Source organism: Pan troglodytes, chromosome Y (assembly GCF_028858775.2).
Source record: "Pan troglodytes isolate AG18354 chromosome Y, NHGRI_mPanTro3-v2.0_pri, whole genome shotgun sequence".
Taxonomy (NCBI): Eukaryota; Metazoa; Chordata; class Mammalia; order Primates; family Hominidae; genus Pan; species Pan troglodytes.
Window position 1 is genome coordinate 34,660,006 of NC_072422.2, and position 20,265 is coordinate 34,680,270.

The window sequence follows — 20,265 nt, forward strand, 5'->3', positions numbered from 1 at the left end:
CGGGGACCCCCATATCCATACCCCTCCGAGCATTCTCGCGGGGACCCTCATCTCCAAAACCCTCCCACCATCCCCGCGGGGATCCCCATCTCCACGCCCCTCCCACCAGGCCCGTGGACACCCCCATCTCCACGCCCCTCCCACCAGGCCCGTGGACACCCCCATCTCCACGCCCCTCCCACCAGGCCCGTGGACACCCCCATCTCCACGCCCCTCCCACCAGGCCCGTGGACACCCCCATCTCCACGCCCCTCCCACCAGGCCCGTGGACACCCCCATCTCCACGCCCCTCCCACCAGGCCCGTGGACACCCCCATCTCCACGCCCCTCCCACCAGGCACGAGGACATCCCCATCTCCACGCCACTCGCACCGGGTCCGCGGGGAACCCCCTATCTCTACCTTCCCCGACGCGGCTCCCACAAGACCCCCATCTCTGAGCCGGGCCCCTCCACGTGCGGGTAAGAACCCCCCACCCCCACAACTGCCCACAACCGCAGCTGCGGGAACCCAGCATTTCCACTCCCCACGCCGCGCCTGCAAGGAACCCCAAGTATCCACGCCAGCCTTTCCTCCCCGGGACCCCGCAGCTGCCTGCGCCATTGCAGGTCTTGGCGCCGCAGGCGGGGCGGGGAGGGGCGGGGCGAGCGCCGGGGGCGGGGACGGGGCCCGGGAGGCGGAGCTGGGGGCGGTGCTTCACCAAGCGGCCGGGGCGGTGCCCGGGGGGAAGGCGGGCGGGGGTGTGGCCTGGGCGTGGCCTCACGGGGAGTTCAATGGCGGCGTGACATGGGCGTGGCCTGGCGGAGAGGGCAATGGAGGTGTGGCCTGGGCGTGGCCTGGCGGAGCGGTCAATGGAGGCGTGGCCTGGGCGTGGCCTCAGGGGAGATCAATGGGGCGTGACATGGGCGTGGCCTGGTGGAGAGGGCAATGGAGGTGTGGCCTGGGCGAGGCCTGACGGAGTGTTCAATGGAGGCGTGGCCTGGGCGCGGCCTCGCGGGGAGGCCAATGAAGGCGCGGACTGGGCGTGGCCTCGCGGAGGCGGGCGGGGGCGTGGCCTCGCGGAGGCGGGACTCTGGCCGCCTGTTTTTTTTTTGCAGCCGCGCTGCGCGCACCGCGGGCTCCGGGCTCAGAAGTGCGGACGCCCGGCTCCTGGCGTGGACGCCATGGTGCTGTGCCCGGTGATTGGGAAGCTGCTGCACAAGCGCGTGGTGCTGGCCAGCGCCTCCCCACGCCGTCAGGAGATCCTCAGCAACGCGGTGCGGCCTGGGCCTGGGCGGGGCAGGGGACCGGGGACGGAGGGGCTGAACCCCGGAGGGCCCAGCGACTCAGGAACCCCACGGATAGGGATGGGAGAGTGACCCAAGACCCTTAGGGATGGGGGAGGGGAGAGTGTCCCGGGACCTCCAGGGATAGGGTTGAGGAGAGTGACCCGGAACCTCTAGGGATGGGGGAGGGGAGAGTAACCCGGAACCCCCTAGGCATGGGGGTGGGGAGTGACCTGGGTCCCCATAGGGATGGGAGAGGGGAGCGTAACCCGGGACCCGTAGGAATGGGGAGGGTAGAGTGACCCAGGACCGCTAGGGATGGGGACAGCAGAGTGACCCCGGAGCCCCATGGATGGGGATGGGGAGAGTAACCCGGGACCCCCAGGCATGGGGATGGGGAGAGTAACCCGGGACCTCCAGGGTTGGGGATGGGGAGAGTAAGCCGAGACCCCCCTAGGGATGGGGGTGGGGAGAGTAAGCCGGGACCCCTAGGAATGGGGAGGTCAAGTGACCCTGGACCCCCCCTAGGGGTGGGGAGAGTAACCCGGGACCCCTAGGGATGGGGGAGGGGAGAGTGACCCGAAACCCCTAAGCATGGGGTTGCGGGGAGTGACCCAGAACCCCCTAGGAATGGGGAGGGCAGAGTAACCCAGGACCCCCCTAGGGATGGGGGAGGGGAGAGTAACCTGGGACCCCCTAGGGATGGGGGAGGGGAGAATAAGCCGGGATCCCCCTAGGGATGGGGGAGGGGAGAATAAGCCGGGATCCCCCTAGGGATGGGGGTAGGGAGAGTAACCCGGGACCCAAAAGGATGGGGGAGGGGAGAGTGACTCAGAACCCCTAGGCATGGGGTTGGGGAGAGTGACCCAGGACCCCCTAGGGATGGGGGAGGGGAGAGTAACCCAGGACCCCCCTAGGGGTGGGGGAGGGGAGAGTAACCCAGGACCCCCCTAGGGGTGGGGGAGGGGAGAGCAACCTGGGACCCCCCTAGGGATGGGGGTGGGGAGAGTAACCCAGGACGCCCTAGGCATGGGGTTGGGGAGAGTGACCCGGGACCCCCTAGGGATGGGGAGGGAGGAGTGACCTATGACCGCTAGGGATGGGGACAGCAGAGTGACCCCGGAGCCCCATGGATGGGGATGGGGAGAGTAACCCGGGACCCCCAGGCATGGGGATGGGGAGAGTAACCCGGGACCTCCAGGGTTGGGGATGGGGAGAGTAAGCCGAGACCCCCCTAGGGATGGGTGTGGGGAGAGTAACCCGGGACCCCTAGGGATGGGGGAGAGGAGAGTAACCCGGGACCCCTAGGAATGAGGAGGTCAAGTGACCCGGGACCCTCCTAGGGATGGGGGTGGGGAGAGTGACCCGAAACCCCTAGGCATGGGGTTGCGGGGAGTGACCTAGAACCCACTAGGAATGGGGAGGGGAGAATAACCCGGGACCCCCTAGGGATGGGGGAGGGGAGAGTAAGCCGGGATCCCCCTAGGGATGGGGGTAGGGAGAGTAACCTGGGACCCAAAAGGATGGGGGAGGGGAGAGTGACCTGGAACCCCTAGGCATGGGGTTGGGGAGAGTGACCCAGGACCCCCTAGGGATGGAGGAGGGAAGAGTGACCCGGGACCCCCGAGGAATGGGGAGGGGAGAGTGACCCAGGACCGCCTAGGGATGGGGAAGGGGAGAGTAACCCAGGACCCCCTAGGGATGGGGGTGGGGAGAGTAACCCAGGATGCCCTAGGCATGGGGTTGGGGAGAGTGACCTGGGACCCCCCTAGGGATGGGGAGGGAGGAGTGACCCAGGACCCCCTAGGAATGGGGAGGGGAGTGATCCAGGACTGCCTAGGTATGGGGGAGGGGAGAGTGACCCGGAACCCCTAGGGATAGGGGAGGGGAGAGTGACCTGGGACCCCCTAGGAATGGAGAGGGCAGAGTGACCCGGGACCCCTAGGGATGGGGGTGGGGAGAGTAACCCAGCACCCCTAGGGATGGGGGAGGGGAGAGTGAGCCAGCACCTCCTAGGAATGGGGAGGGCAGAGTGACCCGGGACCCATAGGGACGGGGGAGGCGAGAGTGACCCGGAACCCCCCTAGGGATGGGGGAGGGGAGAGTGATCCAGGACCCCCTAGGGATGTGGGTGGGGAAAGTAACCCGGGACCCCTAGGAATGGGGAGGGGAGAGTAACCCAGGACCCCTAGGGATGGGGGAGGGGAGAGTAACCCGGAACCCCTAGGGATGGGGTTGGGGAGTGTGACCCGGAACCCCCTAGGGATGGGGGAGGGGAGAGTGACCCAGAACCCCTAGGGATTGGGGAGGGGAGAGTGACCCAGGACGCCCTAGTGATGGGGGAGGGGAGTGTGATCCAGGACCTCCTAGGGATAGGGGAGGGGAGAGTAATCCAAGACCCCTAGGAATGGGGGAGGGGAGAGTAACCTGGGACCCCTAGGGGTGGGGGAGGGGAGTGACCTGGGACCCCCTAGGGATTGGGGAGGTGAGTGACTTAGGACTTCTAGGGATGGAGTGGGCCCTGTGACTGAAGGTTGGACTTTGTAGCTGGGGTATGGGAAGTGTTTCCTGGTGCCCCCATGAGGATCTTATTGCGGGTGGCAGGACGCCTAGGCAGTGGGTGTCTGCCTCTCTCTGGAGCCCTAATCACATGGAGGAGAGGGTCTAGTGATGAAGGGATAGTTACTTGTGATGGGGGGTAGTTACTGGTGACAGGCAGATAGTTATAGGTGATGTGGGATAGTTACTGGTAATGGGGTGATAGTTACTGGTGATGGGATAGTTACTGGTGATGGGGGGATAGTTACTGGTGATGGGGGATAGTTACTGGTGATGATGGGGCATAGTTACTGGTGATGGGGGGTAGTTACTGGGTTTGATGATGGGGCATAGTTACTGGTGATGGTGGATAGTTACTGGTGATGGGGGGTAGTTACTGGGTTTGATGATGGGGCATAGTTACTGGTGATGGGGGGTAGTTACTGGTGATGTGAGGTAGTTACTGGTGATGGCAGAGAAGTTACTGGTGATGGTAGGGTAGTTACTGGTTGCCTATGGATAGTACAGTGGGGCAGGAGTCTACTCTTGGGGACTACGGACTGGAGGTCTGGTACTGTGGGAGGGGGGACACCACATGCCTGGTCCTAGTGACGGGGATGAGAGTGGTCGGGGTGCCTTACAGAAGGCATGGGTCTCCATGATTGGGGGTGACAGGGCATAGGGCAGGGGTCTATATGATCTGGGGTTGAGATCTGCAGGGCAGGTCCAGGGCTTGGTGACTGGTGCCCTGAAGACCAGGATGGGCGTCAGGGCCAGGATCTGGGGGCACCTTCAAGAGGTGAGGAGCGCTGAGGAGGGTAGAAGAGTGGAAGAAAGATGAAAGAAGAAAAGCAGCTTCACAGTCAAAGACGGGTTTATTTTGGAGAACAAGCCTGAGCAGGGCTTCTGGCTGAGTTAGGTCAGGAGTGTTCTCTCTTACAGACTAAGGGTATTTAAGGGTTTAGGAAGGGGAATCTTATCGCAGGCTCGGAATGTTTCCCTGTGAGGCAAAGTTGACTGAGGTGTTGGAATGTCTCTGGTCTGAAGGAGGTTATCTTGGGCTTGGGATGTTTCTGGTCAGAGGCGGTTTATTTCAGGCTTTCACTGTTTCTGGTCATGCTGACATTAGCCATTAGGCTGATGTTTGGGGGCTGGTTTTAGGCAGTTTTTAATCAAGGGAACTTAAAATGGCAGTGCTTGTCCAAGATGGCAGTGTGTGTCCAAGATGGTGGTGTGTGTCAAAGATGGCCATGCATGTCCAAGATGGCAGTGCTTGTCCAAGATGGTGGTGCTTATCCAAGATGGCGGTGTGTGTCCAAGATGGTGGTGCTTATCCAAGATGGTGGTGTGTGTCCCAGATGGTGTGTGTCCAAGATGGCGGTGCTTCTCCAAGATGGCAGTGTGTCCAAGATGGTGTGTCTCCAAGATGGTGGTGCTTATCCAAGATGGCGGTGTTTGTCCAAGATGGTGGTGCTTATCCAAGATGGCAGTGTGTGTCCAAGATGATGGTGCTTATCCAAGATGGCAGTGTGTGTCCAAGATGGTGGTGCTTATCCAAGATGGTGTTGTGTGTCCAAGATGGTGTCTGTCCAAGATGGTGGTGTGTGTCCAAGATGGTGGTGTGTGTCAAAGATGGCCATGCATGTCCAAGATGGCAGTGCTTGTCTAAGATGGTGTGTGTCCAAGATGGTGGTGCTTATCCAAGATGGCCGTGTGTGTCCAAGATGGTGTGTGTCCAAGATGGTGGTGCTTCTCCAAGATGGCGGTGTGTGTCCAAGATGTTGTGTGGACAAGATGGTGGTGCTTTTCCAAGATGGTGGTGTGTATCCAAGATGGCGGCATGTCCAAGATGGCGGTGTGTCCAAGATGGTGGTGCTTGTCCAAGATGGTGTTATGGGTCCAAGATGGCAGTGTGTGTCCCAAATGGTGTGTGTCCAAGATGGTGGTGCTTATCCAAGATGGCTGTGTGTGTCCAAGATGGTGGTGCTTATCCAAGATGGCCGTGTGTGTCCAAGATGGTGGTGCTTATCCAAGATGGCTGTGTGTGTCCAAGATGGTGGTGCTTATCCAAGATGGCCGTGTGTGTCCAAGATGGTGTGTGTCCAAGATGGTGGTGCTTATCCAAGATGGTGGTGTGTGTCCAAGATGGTGGTGCGTGTCAAAGATGGCCATGCATGTCCAAGATGGTGTGTGTCCAAGATGGTGGTGCTTATCCAAGATGGCGGTGTGTGTCCAAGATGGTGGTGCTTATCCAAGATGGTGGTGTGTGTCCAAGATGGTGGTGCGTGTCAAAGATGGCCATGCATGTCCAAGATGGTGTGTGTCCAAGATGGTGGTGCTTATCCAAGATGGTGGTGTGTGTCCAAGATGGTGGTGCGTGTCAAAGATGGCCATGCATGTCCAAGATGGTGTGTGTCCAAGATGGTGGTGCTTATCCAAGATGGCCGTGTGTGTCCAAGATGGTGTGTGTCCAAGATGCTGGTGCTTATCCAAGATGGCCGTGTGTGTCCAAGATGGTGTGTGTCCAAGATGGTGGTGCTTATCCAAGATGGCAGTGTGTGTCCAAGATGGTGGTGCGTGTCAAAGATGGCCATGCATGTCCAAGATGGTGTGTGTCCAAGATGGTGGTGCTTATCCAAGATGGCCGTGTGTGTCCAAGATGGTGTGTGTCCAAGATGCTGGTGCTTATCCAAGATGGCCGTGTGTGTCCAAGATGGTGTGTGTCCAAGATGGTGGTGTGTGTCCAAGATGGTGGTGCTTATCCAAGATGGCAGTGTGTGTCCAAGATGATGGTGCTTATCCAAGATGGTGGTGTGTGTCCCAGATGGTGTGTGTCCAAGATGGCGGTGCTTCTCCAAGATGGCAGTGTGTCCAAGATGGTGTGTCTCCAAGATGGTGGTGCTTATCCAAGATGGCGGTGTGTGTCCAAGATGGTGGTGCTTATCCAAGATGGCAGTGTGTGTCCAAGATGATGGTGCTTATCCAAGATGGCAGTGTGTGTCCAAGATGGTGGTGCTTATCCAAGATGGTGTTGTGTGTCCAAGATGGTGTCTGTCCAAGATGGTGGTGCTTGTCCAAGATGGTGGTGCTTGTCCAAGATGGTGTTATGGGTCCAAGATGGCAGTGTGTGTCCCAAATGGTGTGTGTCCAAGATGGTGGTGCTTATCCAAGATGGCTGTGTGTGTCCAAGATGGTGGTGCTTATCCAAGATGGCCGTGTGTGTCCAAGATGGTGTGTGTCCAAGATGGTGGTGCTTATCCAAGATGGTGGTGTGTGTCCAAGATGGTGGTGCGTGTCAAAGATGGCCATGCATGTCCAAGATGGTGTGTGTCCAAGATGGTGGTGCTTATCCAAGATGGCCGTGTGTGTCCAAGATGGTGTGTGTCCAAGATGGTGGTGCTTATCCAAGATGGCGGTGTGTGTCCAAGTTGTTGTGTGGCCAAGATGGTGGTGCTTTTCCAAGATGGTGGTGTGTATCCAAGATGGCGGCATGTCCAAGATGGCGGTGTGTCCAAGATGGTGGTGCTTGTCCAAGATGGTGTTATGGGTCCAAGATGGCAGTGTGTGTCCCAAATGGTGTGTGTCCAAGATGGTGGTGCTTATCCAAGATGGCCGTGTGTGTCCAAGATGGTGTGTGTCCAAGATGGTGGTGCTTATCCAAGATGGTGGTGTGTGTCCAAGATGGTGGTGTGTGTCAAAGATGGCCATGCATGTCCAAGATGGTGTCTGTCCAAGATGGTGGTGCTTATCCAAGATGGCCGTGTGTGTCCAAGATGGTGTGTGTCCAAGATGGTGGTGCTTATCCAAGATGGCCGTGTGTGTCCAAGATGGTGTGTGTCCAAGATGGTGGTGCTTATCCAAGATGGTGGTGTGTGTCCAAGATGGTGTGTCTCCAAGATGGTGGTGCTTATCCAAGATGGCAGTGTGTGTCCAAGATGGCGGTGTGTGTCCAAGATGGTGGTGCTTATCCAAGATGGCAGTGTGTGTCCAAGATGGTGTGTGTCCAAGATGGTGGTGCTTATTCAAGATGGCGGTGTCTCTGCAAGATGTTGTGTGTCCAAGATGGTGGTGTGTATCCAAGATGGTGGCGTGTCCAAGATGGCGGTGTGTCCAAGATGGTGATGCTTGTCCAAGATGGTGTTATGGGTCCAAGATGGCAGTGTGTGTCCCAGATGGTGTGTGTCCAAGATGTTGGTGCTTATCCAAGATGGCGGTGTGTGTCCAAGATGGTGGTGCTTGTCCAAGATGGTGGTGCTTATCCAAGATGGCCGTGTGTGTCCAAGATGGTGTGTGTCCAAGATGGTGGTGCTTATCCAAGATGGCGGTGTGTGTCCAAGATGGCGGCGTGTGTGCAAGATGGTGGTGCTTATCCAAGATGGCTGTGTGTGTCCAAGATGGTGTGTGTCCAAGATGGTGGTGCTTATCCAAGATGGCAGTGTGTGTCCAAGATGTTGTGTGTCCAAGGTGGTGGTGCTTTTTCAAGATGGTGGTGTGTATCCAAGCTGGCAGTGTGTCCAAGATGGCGGTGCTTGTCCAAGATGGTGTTATGGGTCCAAGATGGCAGTGTGTGTCCCAGATGGTGTGTGTCCAAGATGGTGGTGCTTATCCAAGATGGCAGTGTGTGTCCAAGATGTTGTGTGTCCAAGGTGGTGGTGCTTTTTCAAGATGGTGGTGTGTATCCAAGCTGGCAGTGTGTCCAAGATGACGGTGCTTGTCCAAGATGGTGTTATGGGTCCAAGATGGCAGTGTGTGTCCCAGATGGTGTGTGTCCAAGATGGTGGTGCTTATCCAAGATGGCAGTGTGTGTCCAAGATGGTGTGTGTCCAAGATGGTGGTGCTTATCCAAGATGGTGGTGTGTGTCCAAGATGGTGGTGTGTGTCAAAGATGGCCATGCATGTCCAAGATGGTGTGTGTCCAAGATGGTGGTGCTTATCCAAGATGGCCGTGTGTGTCCAAGATGGTGTGTGTCCAAGATGGTGGTGCTTATCCAAGATGGCCGTGTGTGTCCAAGATGGTGTGTGTCCAAGATGGTGGTGCTTATCCAAGATGGCAGTGTGTGTCCAAGATGGTGGTGCTTATCCAAGATGGTGGTGTGTGTCCCAGATGGTGTGTGTCCCAGATGGTGTGTGTCCATGATGGCGGTGCTTCTCCAAGATGGCAGTGTGTGTCCAAGATGGTGTGTCTCCAAGATGGTGGTGCTTGTCCAAGATGGCGGTGTGTGTCCAAGATGGTGGTGCTTATCCAAGATGGCAGTGTGTGTCCAAGATGGTGTGTGTCCAAGATGGTGGTGCTTATCCAAGATGGCGGTATGTGTCCAAGATGTTGTGTGGCCAAGATGGTGGTGCTTTTCGAAGATGGTGGTGTGTATCCAAGATGGCGGCATGTCCAAGATGGCGGTGTGTCCAAGATGGTGGTGCTTGTCCAAGATGGTGTTATGGGTCCAAGATGGCAGTGTGTGTCCCAAATGGTGTGTGTCCAAGATGGTGGTGCTTATCCAAGATGGCCGTGTGTGTCCAAGATGGTGTGTGTCCAAGATGGTGGTGCTTATCCAAGATGGCCGTGTGTGTCCAAGATGGTGTGTGTCCAAGATGGTGGTGCTTATCCAAGATGGTGGTGTGTGTCCAAGATGGTGGTGTGTGTCAAAGATGGCCATGCATGTCCAAGATGGTGTGTGTCCAAGATGGTGGTGCTTATCCAAGATGGCCGTGTGTGTCCAAGATGATGTGTCTCCAAGATGGTGGTGCTTATCCAAGATGGCAGTGTGTGTCCAAGATGGCGGCGTGTGTCCAAGATGGTGGTGCTTATCCAAGATGGCAGTGTGTGTCCAAGATGGTGTGTGTCCAAGATGGTGGTGCTTATCCAAGATGGCGGTGTCTGTGCAAGATGTTGTGTGTCCAAGATGGTGGTGCTTTTCCAAGATGGTGGTGTGTATCCAAGATGGCGGCATGTCCAAGATGGTGATGCTTGTCCAAGATGGTGTTATGGGTCCAAGATGGCAGTGTGTGTCCCAAATGGTGTGTGTCCAAGATGGTGGTGCTTATCCAAGATGGCCGTGTGTGTCCAAGATGGTGTGTGTCCAAGATGGTGGTGCTTATCCAAGATGGCCGTGTGTGTCCAAGATGGTGTGTGTCCAAGATGGTGGTGCTTATCCAAGATGGCCGTGTGTGTCCAAGATGGTGTGTCTCCAAGATGGTGGTGCTTATCCAAGATGGCAGTGTGTGTCCAAGATGGCGGCGTGTGTCCAAGATGGTGGTGCTTATCCAAGATGGCAGTGTGTGTCCAAGATGGTGTGTGTCCAAGATGGTGGTGCTTATTCAAGATGGCGGTGTCTGTGCAAGATGTTGTGTGTCCAAGATGGTGGTGCTTTTCCAAGATGGTGGTGTGTATCCAAGATGGCGGCGTGTCCAAGATGGCGGTGTGTCCAAGATGGTGATGCTTGTCCAAGATGGTGTTATGGGTCCAAGATGGCAGTGTGTGTCCCAGATGGTGTGTGTCCAAGATGTTGGTGCTTATCCAAGATGGCGGTGTGTGTCCAAGATGGTGGTGCTTGTCCAAGATGGTGGTGCTTATCCAAGATGGCCGTGTGTGTCCAAGATGATGTGTCTCCAAGATGGTGGTGCTTATCCAAGATGGCAGTGTGTGTCCAAGATGGCGGCATGTGTCCAAGATGGTGGTGCTTATCCAAGATGGCAGTGTGTGTCCAAGATGGTGTGTGTCCAAGATGGTGGTGCTTCTCCAAGATGGCGGTGTGTCCAAGATGGTGGTGCTTTTCCAAGATGGTGGTGTGTATCCAAGATGGCGGCATGTCCAAGATGGTGATGCTTGTCCAAGATGGTGTTATGGGTCCAAGATGGCAGTGTGTGTCCCAGATGGTGTGTGTCCAAGATGTTGGTGCTTATCCAAGATGGCGGTGTGTGTCCAAGATGGTGGTGCTTGTCCAAGATGGTGGTGCTTATCCAAGATGGCCGTGTGTGTCCCAGATGATGTGTCTCCAAGATGGTGGTGCTTATCCAAGATGGCAGTGTGTGTCCAAGATGGCGGCGTGTGTCCAAGATGGTGGTGCTTATCCAAGATGGCAGTGTGTGTCCAAGATGGTGTGTGTCCAAGATGGTGGTGCTTATCCAAGATGGCGGTGTCTGTGCAAGATGTTGTGTGTCCAAGATGGTGGTGCTTATCCAAGATGGCGGTGTGTGTCCAAGATGGTGTGTCTCCAAGATGGTGGTGCTTCTCCAAGATGGCCGTGTGTGTCCAAGATGGTGTGTGTCCAAGATGGTGGTGCTTCTCCAAGATGGCTGTGTGTGTCCAAGACAGTGTGTGTCCAAGATGGTGGTGCTTCTCCAAGATGGCGGTGTGTCCAAGATGGTGTGTCTCCAAGATGGTGGTGGTTATCCAAGATGGCCGTGTGTGTCCGAGATGGTGTGTGTCCAAGATGGTGGTGCTTCTCCAAGATGGCTGTGTGTGTCCAAGACAGTGTGTGTCCAAGATGGTGGTGCTTCTCCAAGATGGCGGTGTGTCCAAGATGGTGGTGCTTATCCAAGATGGTGGTGTGTATCCAAGATGGCCGTGCTTGTCCAAGATGGTGTAATGGGTCCAAGATGGCAGTGTGTGTCGAAGATGGCAATGCTCCTGCTCTGTGAATCCAGACCCTCTAGTTATAACAGGACGAGGGCTGGTATGTTCTTTCTGGCCACTTCCTGCTGAGGGAGGTGGTTATTACGGGTCACCAAACACAGCCCTGGAGGGGAACAGGTTGATTTGTTCCTGGTAGCACTCTTTAGGGGCCTTCCACGCAGCACCTGTTGAAACATCTAGGTTTCAGTTCACAGGGCTTTAAGAAAGCAGAACTTGGGGTTTCAGAGGTTTTCCGTTAGGAAAAATTGGAGAAAAAGAAAAAGGAAAAGAATGCAAAACATTATCTTGGAGACATGTAGCCAGAAAAATTAGAATTTAATTCAAACCGTAGAAAAGAATAAAAAACTGAAAACCATTAGGCAAGACTAGAATTTCACCACAGGGGTAACTGTCGTTTTTCAAACACGATTTTTCTTTTTCCAGTTTTCCCACTTTTATTAAAAGACAAATTATGGGCTGGGTGTGGTGGCTCACGCCTATAATCCCAGCACTTTGGGAGGCCGAGGTTGGCGGATCACAAGGTCAGGAGATCGAGACCATCCTGGCTAACATGGTGAAACCCCGTCTCTACTAAAATTACAAAAAATTAGCCGGGCGTGGTGGCGGCGCCTGCAGTCCCAGATACTCGGGAGGCTGAGGCAGGACAATGGCGTGAACCCGGGAGATGGAGCTTGCAGTGAGCCGAGATCGCGCCACTGCACTCCAGCCTGGGCGACAGAGCGAGACTCCGTGTCAAAAAGAAAAAAAAAAAAGACAAATTATGGTAGGACTGGTTTGCTTTATTATACTTGGCCTAATTATATGTATACAGTGCAGCAAGAGTAATTATTATTTTTACTTTTATTTATTTCCTTATTGACTTATTTATTTTGAGACGGAGTCTCGCTCTGTCGCCCAGGCTGGAGTGCAGTGGCGCGATCTCAGTTCACTGCAGTCTCCGCCCTGCCGGGTTCAGGCGATTCTCCTCGTCAGGGGTTAATATTATTATTATTTTAACCACCAGGGCTGGGTGGTGGTGCCAAGGTCATCTGGCTATTTATCTTCCTTCTGTTTCTTTTCCAACTTTCTGCTTTCTCCCTTTTGTCCTGTCTTATAAAGTAGGGAAAAGGGGAGGCTGGGGAGAAGCTGGGAACGACAACAGGAGAAGTAGTGGTCTCATTTCATAAAACCAGGCGCATGAGTCCCTGGTCCCTGGTAAGACAACGAATCTCAGATGGGACCTTTTTTAAGCTGAGCCCAGTCATGGGTTTGTACCATTAAATACCTATGAGTTGGGCAGATTCCTTTCCTCTTGAGGTTCCAAGAAAACTTGGGGTTCTGGGCCTGTCAGAAACTGACATTCTTTTCTTATCACAGGTCAGAAACCCTGTACAGGGACTGTGTACACAAAATAGGCCAGTTTTCCTTTAAAGGAAAGCACACCATTCCAGTCAAAGCTTTGGTAAAATGACCAGTTTTTCCAATTGTGTCCCCTTATTAAAGAAAACAGATTTTTATCACACTTATGCACATATTTATATTGCCATAAATTAAGAAGACTCAAGGCTGGGCGCGGTGGCTCACGCCTGTAATCCCAGCATTTTGGGAGGCCGAGGTGGGTGGATCACGAGGTCAGGAGTTCGAGACCATCCTAGCTAACATGGTGAAACCCCATCTCTACTAAAAATACAAAAAATTAGCTGGGTGTGGTGGCGGGCGCCTGTAGTCCCAGCTACTTGGGAGGCTGAGGCAGGAGAATCGCTTGAACCCGGGAGGCAGAGGTTGCAGTGAACCGAGATGGCACCACTGCACTCCAGCCTGGGCAACAGAGCAAGACTCCATCTCAAAAAAAAAAAAAAATGTCATGAGATGTAGGGACCAGCCCCACAGGGTCGGTGGGTCTCTCCCTGTGTGCGGAGGCAAGAGAGTGTAGAAATAGACACAAGACAAAGAGATAAAAGAAAAGGCAGCTGGGCCCGGGGGACCACTACCACCAAGACGCGGAGACTGGTAGTGGCCCCGAATGCCAGGCTTTGCTGATATTTATTGGATACAAGACAAAGGAGCAGGGTAAGGAGTGTGAGCCATCTCCAATGACAGGTAAGGTCACGTGGGTCACGTGTCCACTGGACAGGGGGCCCTTCCCTGCCTGGCAGCCGAGGCAGAGAGAGAGAGGAGGAGGAGAGAGACACCTTACACTATTATTTCTGCTTATCAGAGACTTTTAGTACTTTCACTAATTTGCTACTGCTATCTAAAAGGCAGAGCCAGGTGTACAGGATGGAACATGAAGGCAGACTAGGAGCATGACCACTGAAGCACAGCATCACAGGGAGACGGTTAGGCCTCTGGATAACTGCGGGTGGGTCTGACTGATGTCAGGTCCTCCACAGGAGGTGGAGGAGTAGAGTCCTCTCTAAACTCCCCCGGGGAAAGGGAGACTCCCTTTCCCGGTCTGCTAAGTAGCGGGTGTTGTTCCTTGACACTGACGCTACCGCTAGACCACGGTCCGCCTGGCAACGGGCGTCTTCCCAGACGCTGGCGTTACCGCTAGACCAAGGAGCCCTCTGGTGACCCTGTCTGGGCATAACAGAAGGCTCGCACTCGTCTTCTGGTCACTCCTCACTATGTCCCCTCAGCTCCTATCTCTGTATGGCCTGGCTTTTCCTACATTATGATCCTAGAGCAAGGATTATTATAATATTGGTATAAAGAGTAATTACTACCAACTAATGATTAATGATATTCATATATAACCATATCTAAGATCTATATCTGGTACAACTTTCTCGTTTTATATTTTATTATATACCGGAAGAGCTCGTGTCCTCGGTCTCTTGCCTCGGCACCTGGGTGGCTTGCCGCCCACAATGAAGGTGCAACTTGACATAGGGAGGGTAGAAGATAGCCTGAGTATAGGGAACCTCTTGCCATTTCCTGGTGATAAAGTTGTCAAGGTCCCTGAGAATTTGCAAGTTAAAGGTGCCATGTTCGGGCCATCTGCTGTCATTATGTAGTTTGTATTGGTGCCAGACTATTGCAATAAAAAATTCAACACTCTGGCTTTAGGTTCCTCTGTAAGCCAAGTTTGGCCAGGTTGGAAAGGAGACATCCCAGAGGGGACGACATAGGAATGTCGGGTTGTTTGGCACCCACGTGGGCTGGTAAAAGGAAGCCGAGAGTGTCTGTTTGTGTTTTAGGCAACCCCAGACAAAAGACAGAGACCCAGAATCCTCTTTATAAGGAGGACGGTCAAGCTGAGAAGATACTGGGCATCCCTCAGGATCGCTTGTAGCTTAGGGCCGCTGGTCCTCCGAGGACCGGGATGGCCGACCTGACTTTAACTGGGAACCAAAAGTCAGAGGAGGGCAGATCTTACCAGCCGGCTGGATTTGTGTCTGATGTTGGATGTTCCTGTTGGAATTGGCAAAGGGGCTCCCAAACTGGAGCCGCGCAGGGAAAACAGAGAGAGAGAGAAGAGGGAAGAAGACAGAGGAAGAGAGAGGAAGACGAAGCAAGGGTTAGGGAGCGAAGTACCTGTTGCAGGGGGTCAGAGGTGGATTTCTGAGACCTGAGGGTTTTGAGAACCCTCCAGCTTGAGCCTCCAAGTCCCCTTTACATGAGTTGTCTTCCTCACAGAAATTGCTTGGAAGGTGAATGGAGAGAAAAGATGGGAGGGGTGGCCAGCGACCCTCACGATCCAGGAGTTAGCCCAGGATGAGATGCTGCTGCCCACAGCTTCCTGGGTTGCAAGAGAACCTCCACTCCCAACACTCAAAGAGGGACACAGAGAGAGGACAGGGTCAGGGGGCCAGAGGCTCTAAAGGATCCAGGAGTTAGCCCAGGACGGGCTGCCCCTGCCCACTGCATCCTGGGTTGCAAAAGGGCCTCTGTCCGTAACACCTGTCCTGGGTTTCGGCACCAAATATAAGAGTTGAAGGAGGAAACAAATACAGAAAGTGAGGCTGGGTGCGGAGGCTCACGTCTGTAATCCCAGCACTTTGGGAGGCTGAGGCGGGCGGATCACCTGAGGTCAGGAGTTCGAGACCAGCCTGGCCAACATGGTGAAACCCCGTCTCTATTAAAAATACAAAAATTAGCCAGGCATGGTGGCGGGCGCCTGCAATCCCAGCTACTCGGGAGACTGACGCAGGAGAATCGCTCGATCCTGGGAGACAGAGCTTGCAGTGAGCCGAGATGGCGTCACTGCCCCTCCAGCCTGGGCGACACAGCGAGACTCCGTTTCAAAAAAAAAAAAAATACAAAAAGTGGCTCAGCAAAGGGTTTTGGAAAAGGGGGCTTCTCGCAGGCTTGGAATGTTTCTGTGTGAGGGAAAATTGATTGCGGAGTTGGACTGTCTCTGGTCGGAGGGGAGGTTTCTGGTCACAGAGGGGTTTATCCCACGGCTGGAATGTTTCTGGTCATGCTGACATTAGCCATTAGGCTGATGTTTGGGGGCTGGATTTAGGCAGTTTTTAATCAAGGGAACTTAAAATGGAAGTGTGTGTCCAACATGGCAGTGTCTGTCCAAGACGGGGGTGTCTGTCCAAGATGGCGGTGTGTGTCCACGATGGGGGTGTCTGTCCACGATGGGGGTGTCTGTCCACGATGGTGGTGTGTGTCCATGATGGGGGTGTCTGTCCACGATGGGGGTGTCTGTCCAAGATGGCGGTGTGTCTCCACAATGACACTGTGTCCATGATGTCCACGATGGTGGTATGTGTCCAAGATGGCGGTGTGTGTCCCAGATGGTGGTGTGTGTCCACGATGGCCAAGATAGCAGTGTGTGTCCACGATGGCGGTGTGTCCATGATGGCGGTGTGTGTCCAAGATGGTGGTGTCTGTCCAAGATGGTGGTGTGTGTCCATGATGGCGGTGTGTGTCCAAGATGGAGGTATCTGTCCAAGATGGCGGTGTGTGTCCACGATGGGGGTGTCTGTCCACGATGGGGGTGTCTGTCCACGATGGTGGTGTGTGTCCATGATGGGGGTGTCTGTCCACGATGGGGGTGTCTGTCCAAGATGGCGGTGTGTCTCCACAATGACACTGTGTCCATGATGTCCACGATGGTGGTATGTGTCCAAGATGGCGGTGTGTGTCCCAGATGGTGGTGTGTGTCCACGATGGCCAAGATAGCAGTGTGTGTCCACGATGGCAGTGTGTGTCCATGATGGGGGTGTCTGTCCACGATGGCGGTGTGTGTCCAAGATGGCGGTGTGTGTCCACGATGGCGGTGTGTGTCCCAGATGGCGGTGTGTGTCCACGATGGGGGTGTCTGTCCACGATGGGGGTGTCTGTCCAAGATGGCAGTGTGTGTCCAAGATGGCGGTGTGTGTCCAAGATGGCGGTGTGTGTCCATGATGGCGGTGTGTGTCCATGATGGTGGTGTCTGTCAACAATGGCGGTGTGTGTCCACGATGGCGGTGTCTGTCCACGATGGCGGTGTCTGTCCACGATGGGGGTGTCTTTCCACGATGGCAGTGTGTGTCCACGATGGCAGTGTGTGTCCACGATGGCGGTGTCTGTCAACGATGGCAGTGTGTGTCCACGATGGCGGTGTCTGTCCACGATGGCGGTGTCTGTCCAAGATGGTGGTGTGTGTCCACGATGACGGCGTGTGTCCAAGATGGACGTGTCTGTCCAAGATGGTGGTGTGTGTCCACAATGACACTGTGTCCACGATGGCCAAGATGGCAGTGTGTGTCCAAGATGGCGGTGTCTGTCCACGAAGGCAGTGTGTGTCCAAGATGGTGATGCTTCTGCTCTGTCAGAGGGGAGATGCGGAGTTCCCTGCACCCTGGCAGCGTGTGGCAGCCAGGGGCACCCCCACTGGGGGCATTTACCACCATCATTCCTGACCCCACAGTCTCTGCGGGGGTCACTACCTCTAGGCCAGGCCTCCCCAGGGACGGTGTTGTCTCTTCCTGGGTACCAGGGATTGACGTAGAGCCATCATTGCCTCCCTTCCCACAGCCATCATTGCTGGCGTTTTTCCTGAATTTCCTGTGGGCAGGATGGGTTTTGTACTCTGCCCCAGCCTTCAGGTCTCTGGGAACCCTCGGACACTGTTGGCTCGTGGGTTCAGGGCCCGAGTCAATACCTCCCTGCTGGCCTCTTTGTTCCTGCCAATCTCTTCCCTCGAGAGCCAAGAAGGCCCCTGGTCAGTCCCTGAAGGCCCCTGGTCGGTCCCCGGCCCACTAACCACACTTAGGGGAAGCCCTGGTCAGTCCCCGGCTCCCCAGCCACACTTAGGGAAAGCTTGGCAGATGGATGAGCTCACCTGGGACAGGGTCGGGGAGTGTAGCAAACGCTACGTGCGTCCTGCAAATCTTGCATGTCCCATTCACCTTTCTTAGGGTCTTTCTTCGACCCCCCTGACCCCTTTCTCCTGTTGCAGGGTCTCAGGTTTGAGGTGGTCCCCTCCAAGTTTAAAGAGAAGCTGGACAAAGCCTCCTTCGCTACTCCGTATGGGTACGCCATGGAGACCGCCAAGCAGAAGGCCCTGGAGGTGGCCAACCGGATGCACCAGGCAAGGGGCCCCTGCTCTTTGGCCCTTATGAAAATTCCTTTGCTGTGATGAGGGGATTTGCAGGCAGTAAATATACATGATACAAATAAACATCATTCAGAAGATGCAGTTGGTGGCACAGCTTAGCTATTGCTATGTTATAATGTAATGCACTATTGCGGTAACCTAATAATACCATTAATGATACAGAATTAATGTAGCTTATCTGTTACTACGTGTTATAATATTCTCTTGCAATTGATACAGTATCATTGATGATATAGAATTAATGTAGCTTATCTATTACTATGTGTTATAATATTCTCTTGCAATTGATTTCATAGTATCATTCATGATATAGAATTAATGTAGCTTATCTGTTACTATGTTATAATATTCTCACAATTGATACAGTATCATTGATGATACAGAATTAATGTAGTTATCTATTACTATGCGTTGTAATATTCTCTTGCAATTGATACAGTATCATTGATGATATACAATTAATGTAGCTTATCTGTTACTATGTGTTATAATATTCTCACAATTGATATCATAGTATCATTGATGATATAGAATTAATGTAGTTATCTATTACTATGTGTTATAATATTCTCTTGCAATTGATATAGTATCATTGATGATATACAATTAATGTAGCTTATCTGTTACTATGTGTTATAATATTCTCACAATTGATATCACAGTATCATTGATGATATAGAATTAATGTAGCTTGTCTATTACTATGTGTTATAATATTCTCTTAAAATTGATAGCATAGTATCATTTATGATATAGAATTAATGTAGCTTATCTGTTACTATGTGTTATAATCTCTTGCAGTTGATATCATAGTATCATTGATGATATAAAATTAATGTAGCTTATCTATGTGTTATAATCTCTTGCAATTGATATCATAGTATCATTTATGATATAGAATTAATGTAGATTATTACTGTTATAATATTCCCTTGCAATTGATACAGTATCATTGATGATATAGAATTAATGTAGCTTATCTATTACTATGTGTTATAATATTCTCTTGCAATTGATATAGTATCATTCATGATAGAGAATTAATGTAGCTTATCTGTTACTATGTGTTATAATATTCTCTTGCAATTGATACAGTATCATTTATGATATAGAATTAATGTAGTTATCTATTACTATGCGTTGTAATATTCTCTTGCAATGGATACAGTATCATTTATGATATACAATTAATGTAGTTATCTATTACTATGTGTTATAATATTCTCTTGCAATTGATTTCATAGTATCATTTATGATATAGAATTAATGTAGCTTATCTATTACTATGTATTATAATCTCTTGTGGCCGGTCGCGGTGGCTCATACCTATAATCCTAGCGCTTTGGGAGGCCAACGCGGGCGGATCACCTGAGGTCAGGAATTCGAGACTAGCCTGACCAACAGGGTGAAACCCCGTCTCTACTAACAATACAAAAATTAGCTGGGTGTGGTGGCGGGTGCCTGTAATCCTAGCTACTCAGGAGGCTGAGGCAGGAGAATTGCGTGAACCTGGGAGACGGAAGTTGCAGTGAGCCGAGATCATCCCACTGCACTCCAACTTAGGCAACAGAGCAAGACTTCGTCTCCAAAAAATAAAAAATTAAAACAAAAATTATCTTGCAATCAATATAATAGTCTCGTTGATTATACGCAATTAATGTAGCTTATCTGTTACTGTGTGTTATAATATTCTCTTGCAATTAATATAATAGTATCATTTATGGTATAGAATTAATGTACTGTATCTATTACTACGTGTTGTAATATTCTACAATTAATATAATAGTATCATTTATGATATAGAATTATGTAGCTTATTACCATGCCACTAAGTAATATTGGATTTTAATTAAAATAATATCATTTATAATATAGAATTATGCAGTTTATCTGTTGCTGTATGCTACAATGCAGTATACAATTATAATATACTACTATCATTTAAGATTCATGTAGCTCATTACTATGTTTGAATATAATATTGCAATTAATATAGTAATATCAGTTACGATATAGAATTAACATCTATTACTATGTGTTGTGATACATAGAATTAATGTTACTGTGTGATACTATGTAATATACTATGACAATTAATATAATTGTATCATAATGTAGAATTATGTCATTTATCTGTTACTATATGCTCCTATGTAATACATATTATTTTAGTAGAGATGGGGCTTCACCATGTTGGCCAGGCTGGTCTCCAACTCCTGACCTCAGGTGATCCACCTGCCTCGGCCTCCCGGAGTGTTGGGATTACAGGCGTGAGCCACCGTGCCCCACCGTAAT

The 20,265-nt window shown here is 52.3% G+C and overlaps 1 protein-coding gene and 1 long non-coding RNA gene across 3 annotated transcripts in view; both read left to right on the forward strand.

Moving 5' to 3' along the window:
- Positions 1–321: 321 nt before the first annotated feature.
- The window catches only part of ASMTL (acetylserotonin O-methyltransferase like), a 56,313-nt gene continuing 36,369 nt past the window's right edge, over positions 322–20,265 (forward strand). The window contains exons 1-2 of one of the 2 annotated variants that reach the window (XM_054677229.2): positions 322–460; positions 17,812–17,943. In XM_054677229.2, the coding sequence (XP_054533204.1) occupies positions 17,893–17,943 (51 nt within the window). In that variant the 5' untranslated portion in view covers positions 322–460; positions 17,812–17,892. 2 annotated transcript variants of the gene reach the window in all.
- Positions 1,263–15,345, forward strand: LOC134809403 (uncharacterized). The gene is made up of 2 exons (XR_010155007.1): positions 1,263–8,652; positions 8,907–15,345. It is a non-coding gene; the product is annotated as an uncharacterized LOC134809403 (long non-coding RNA).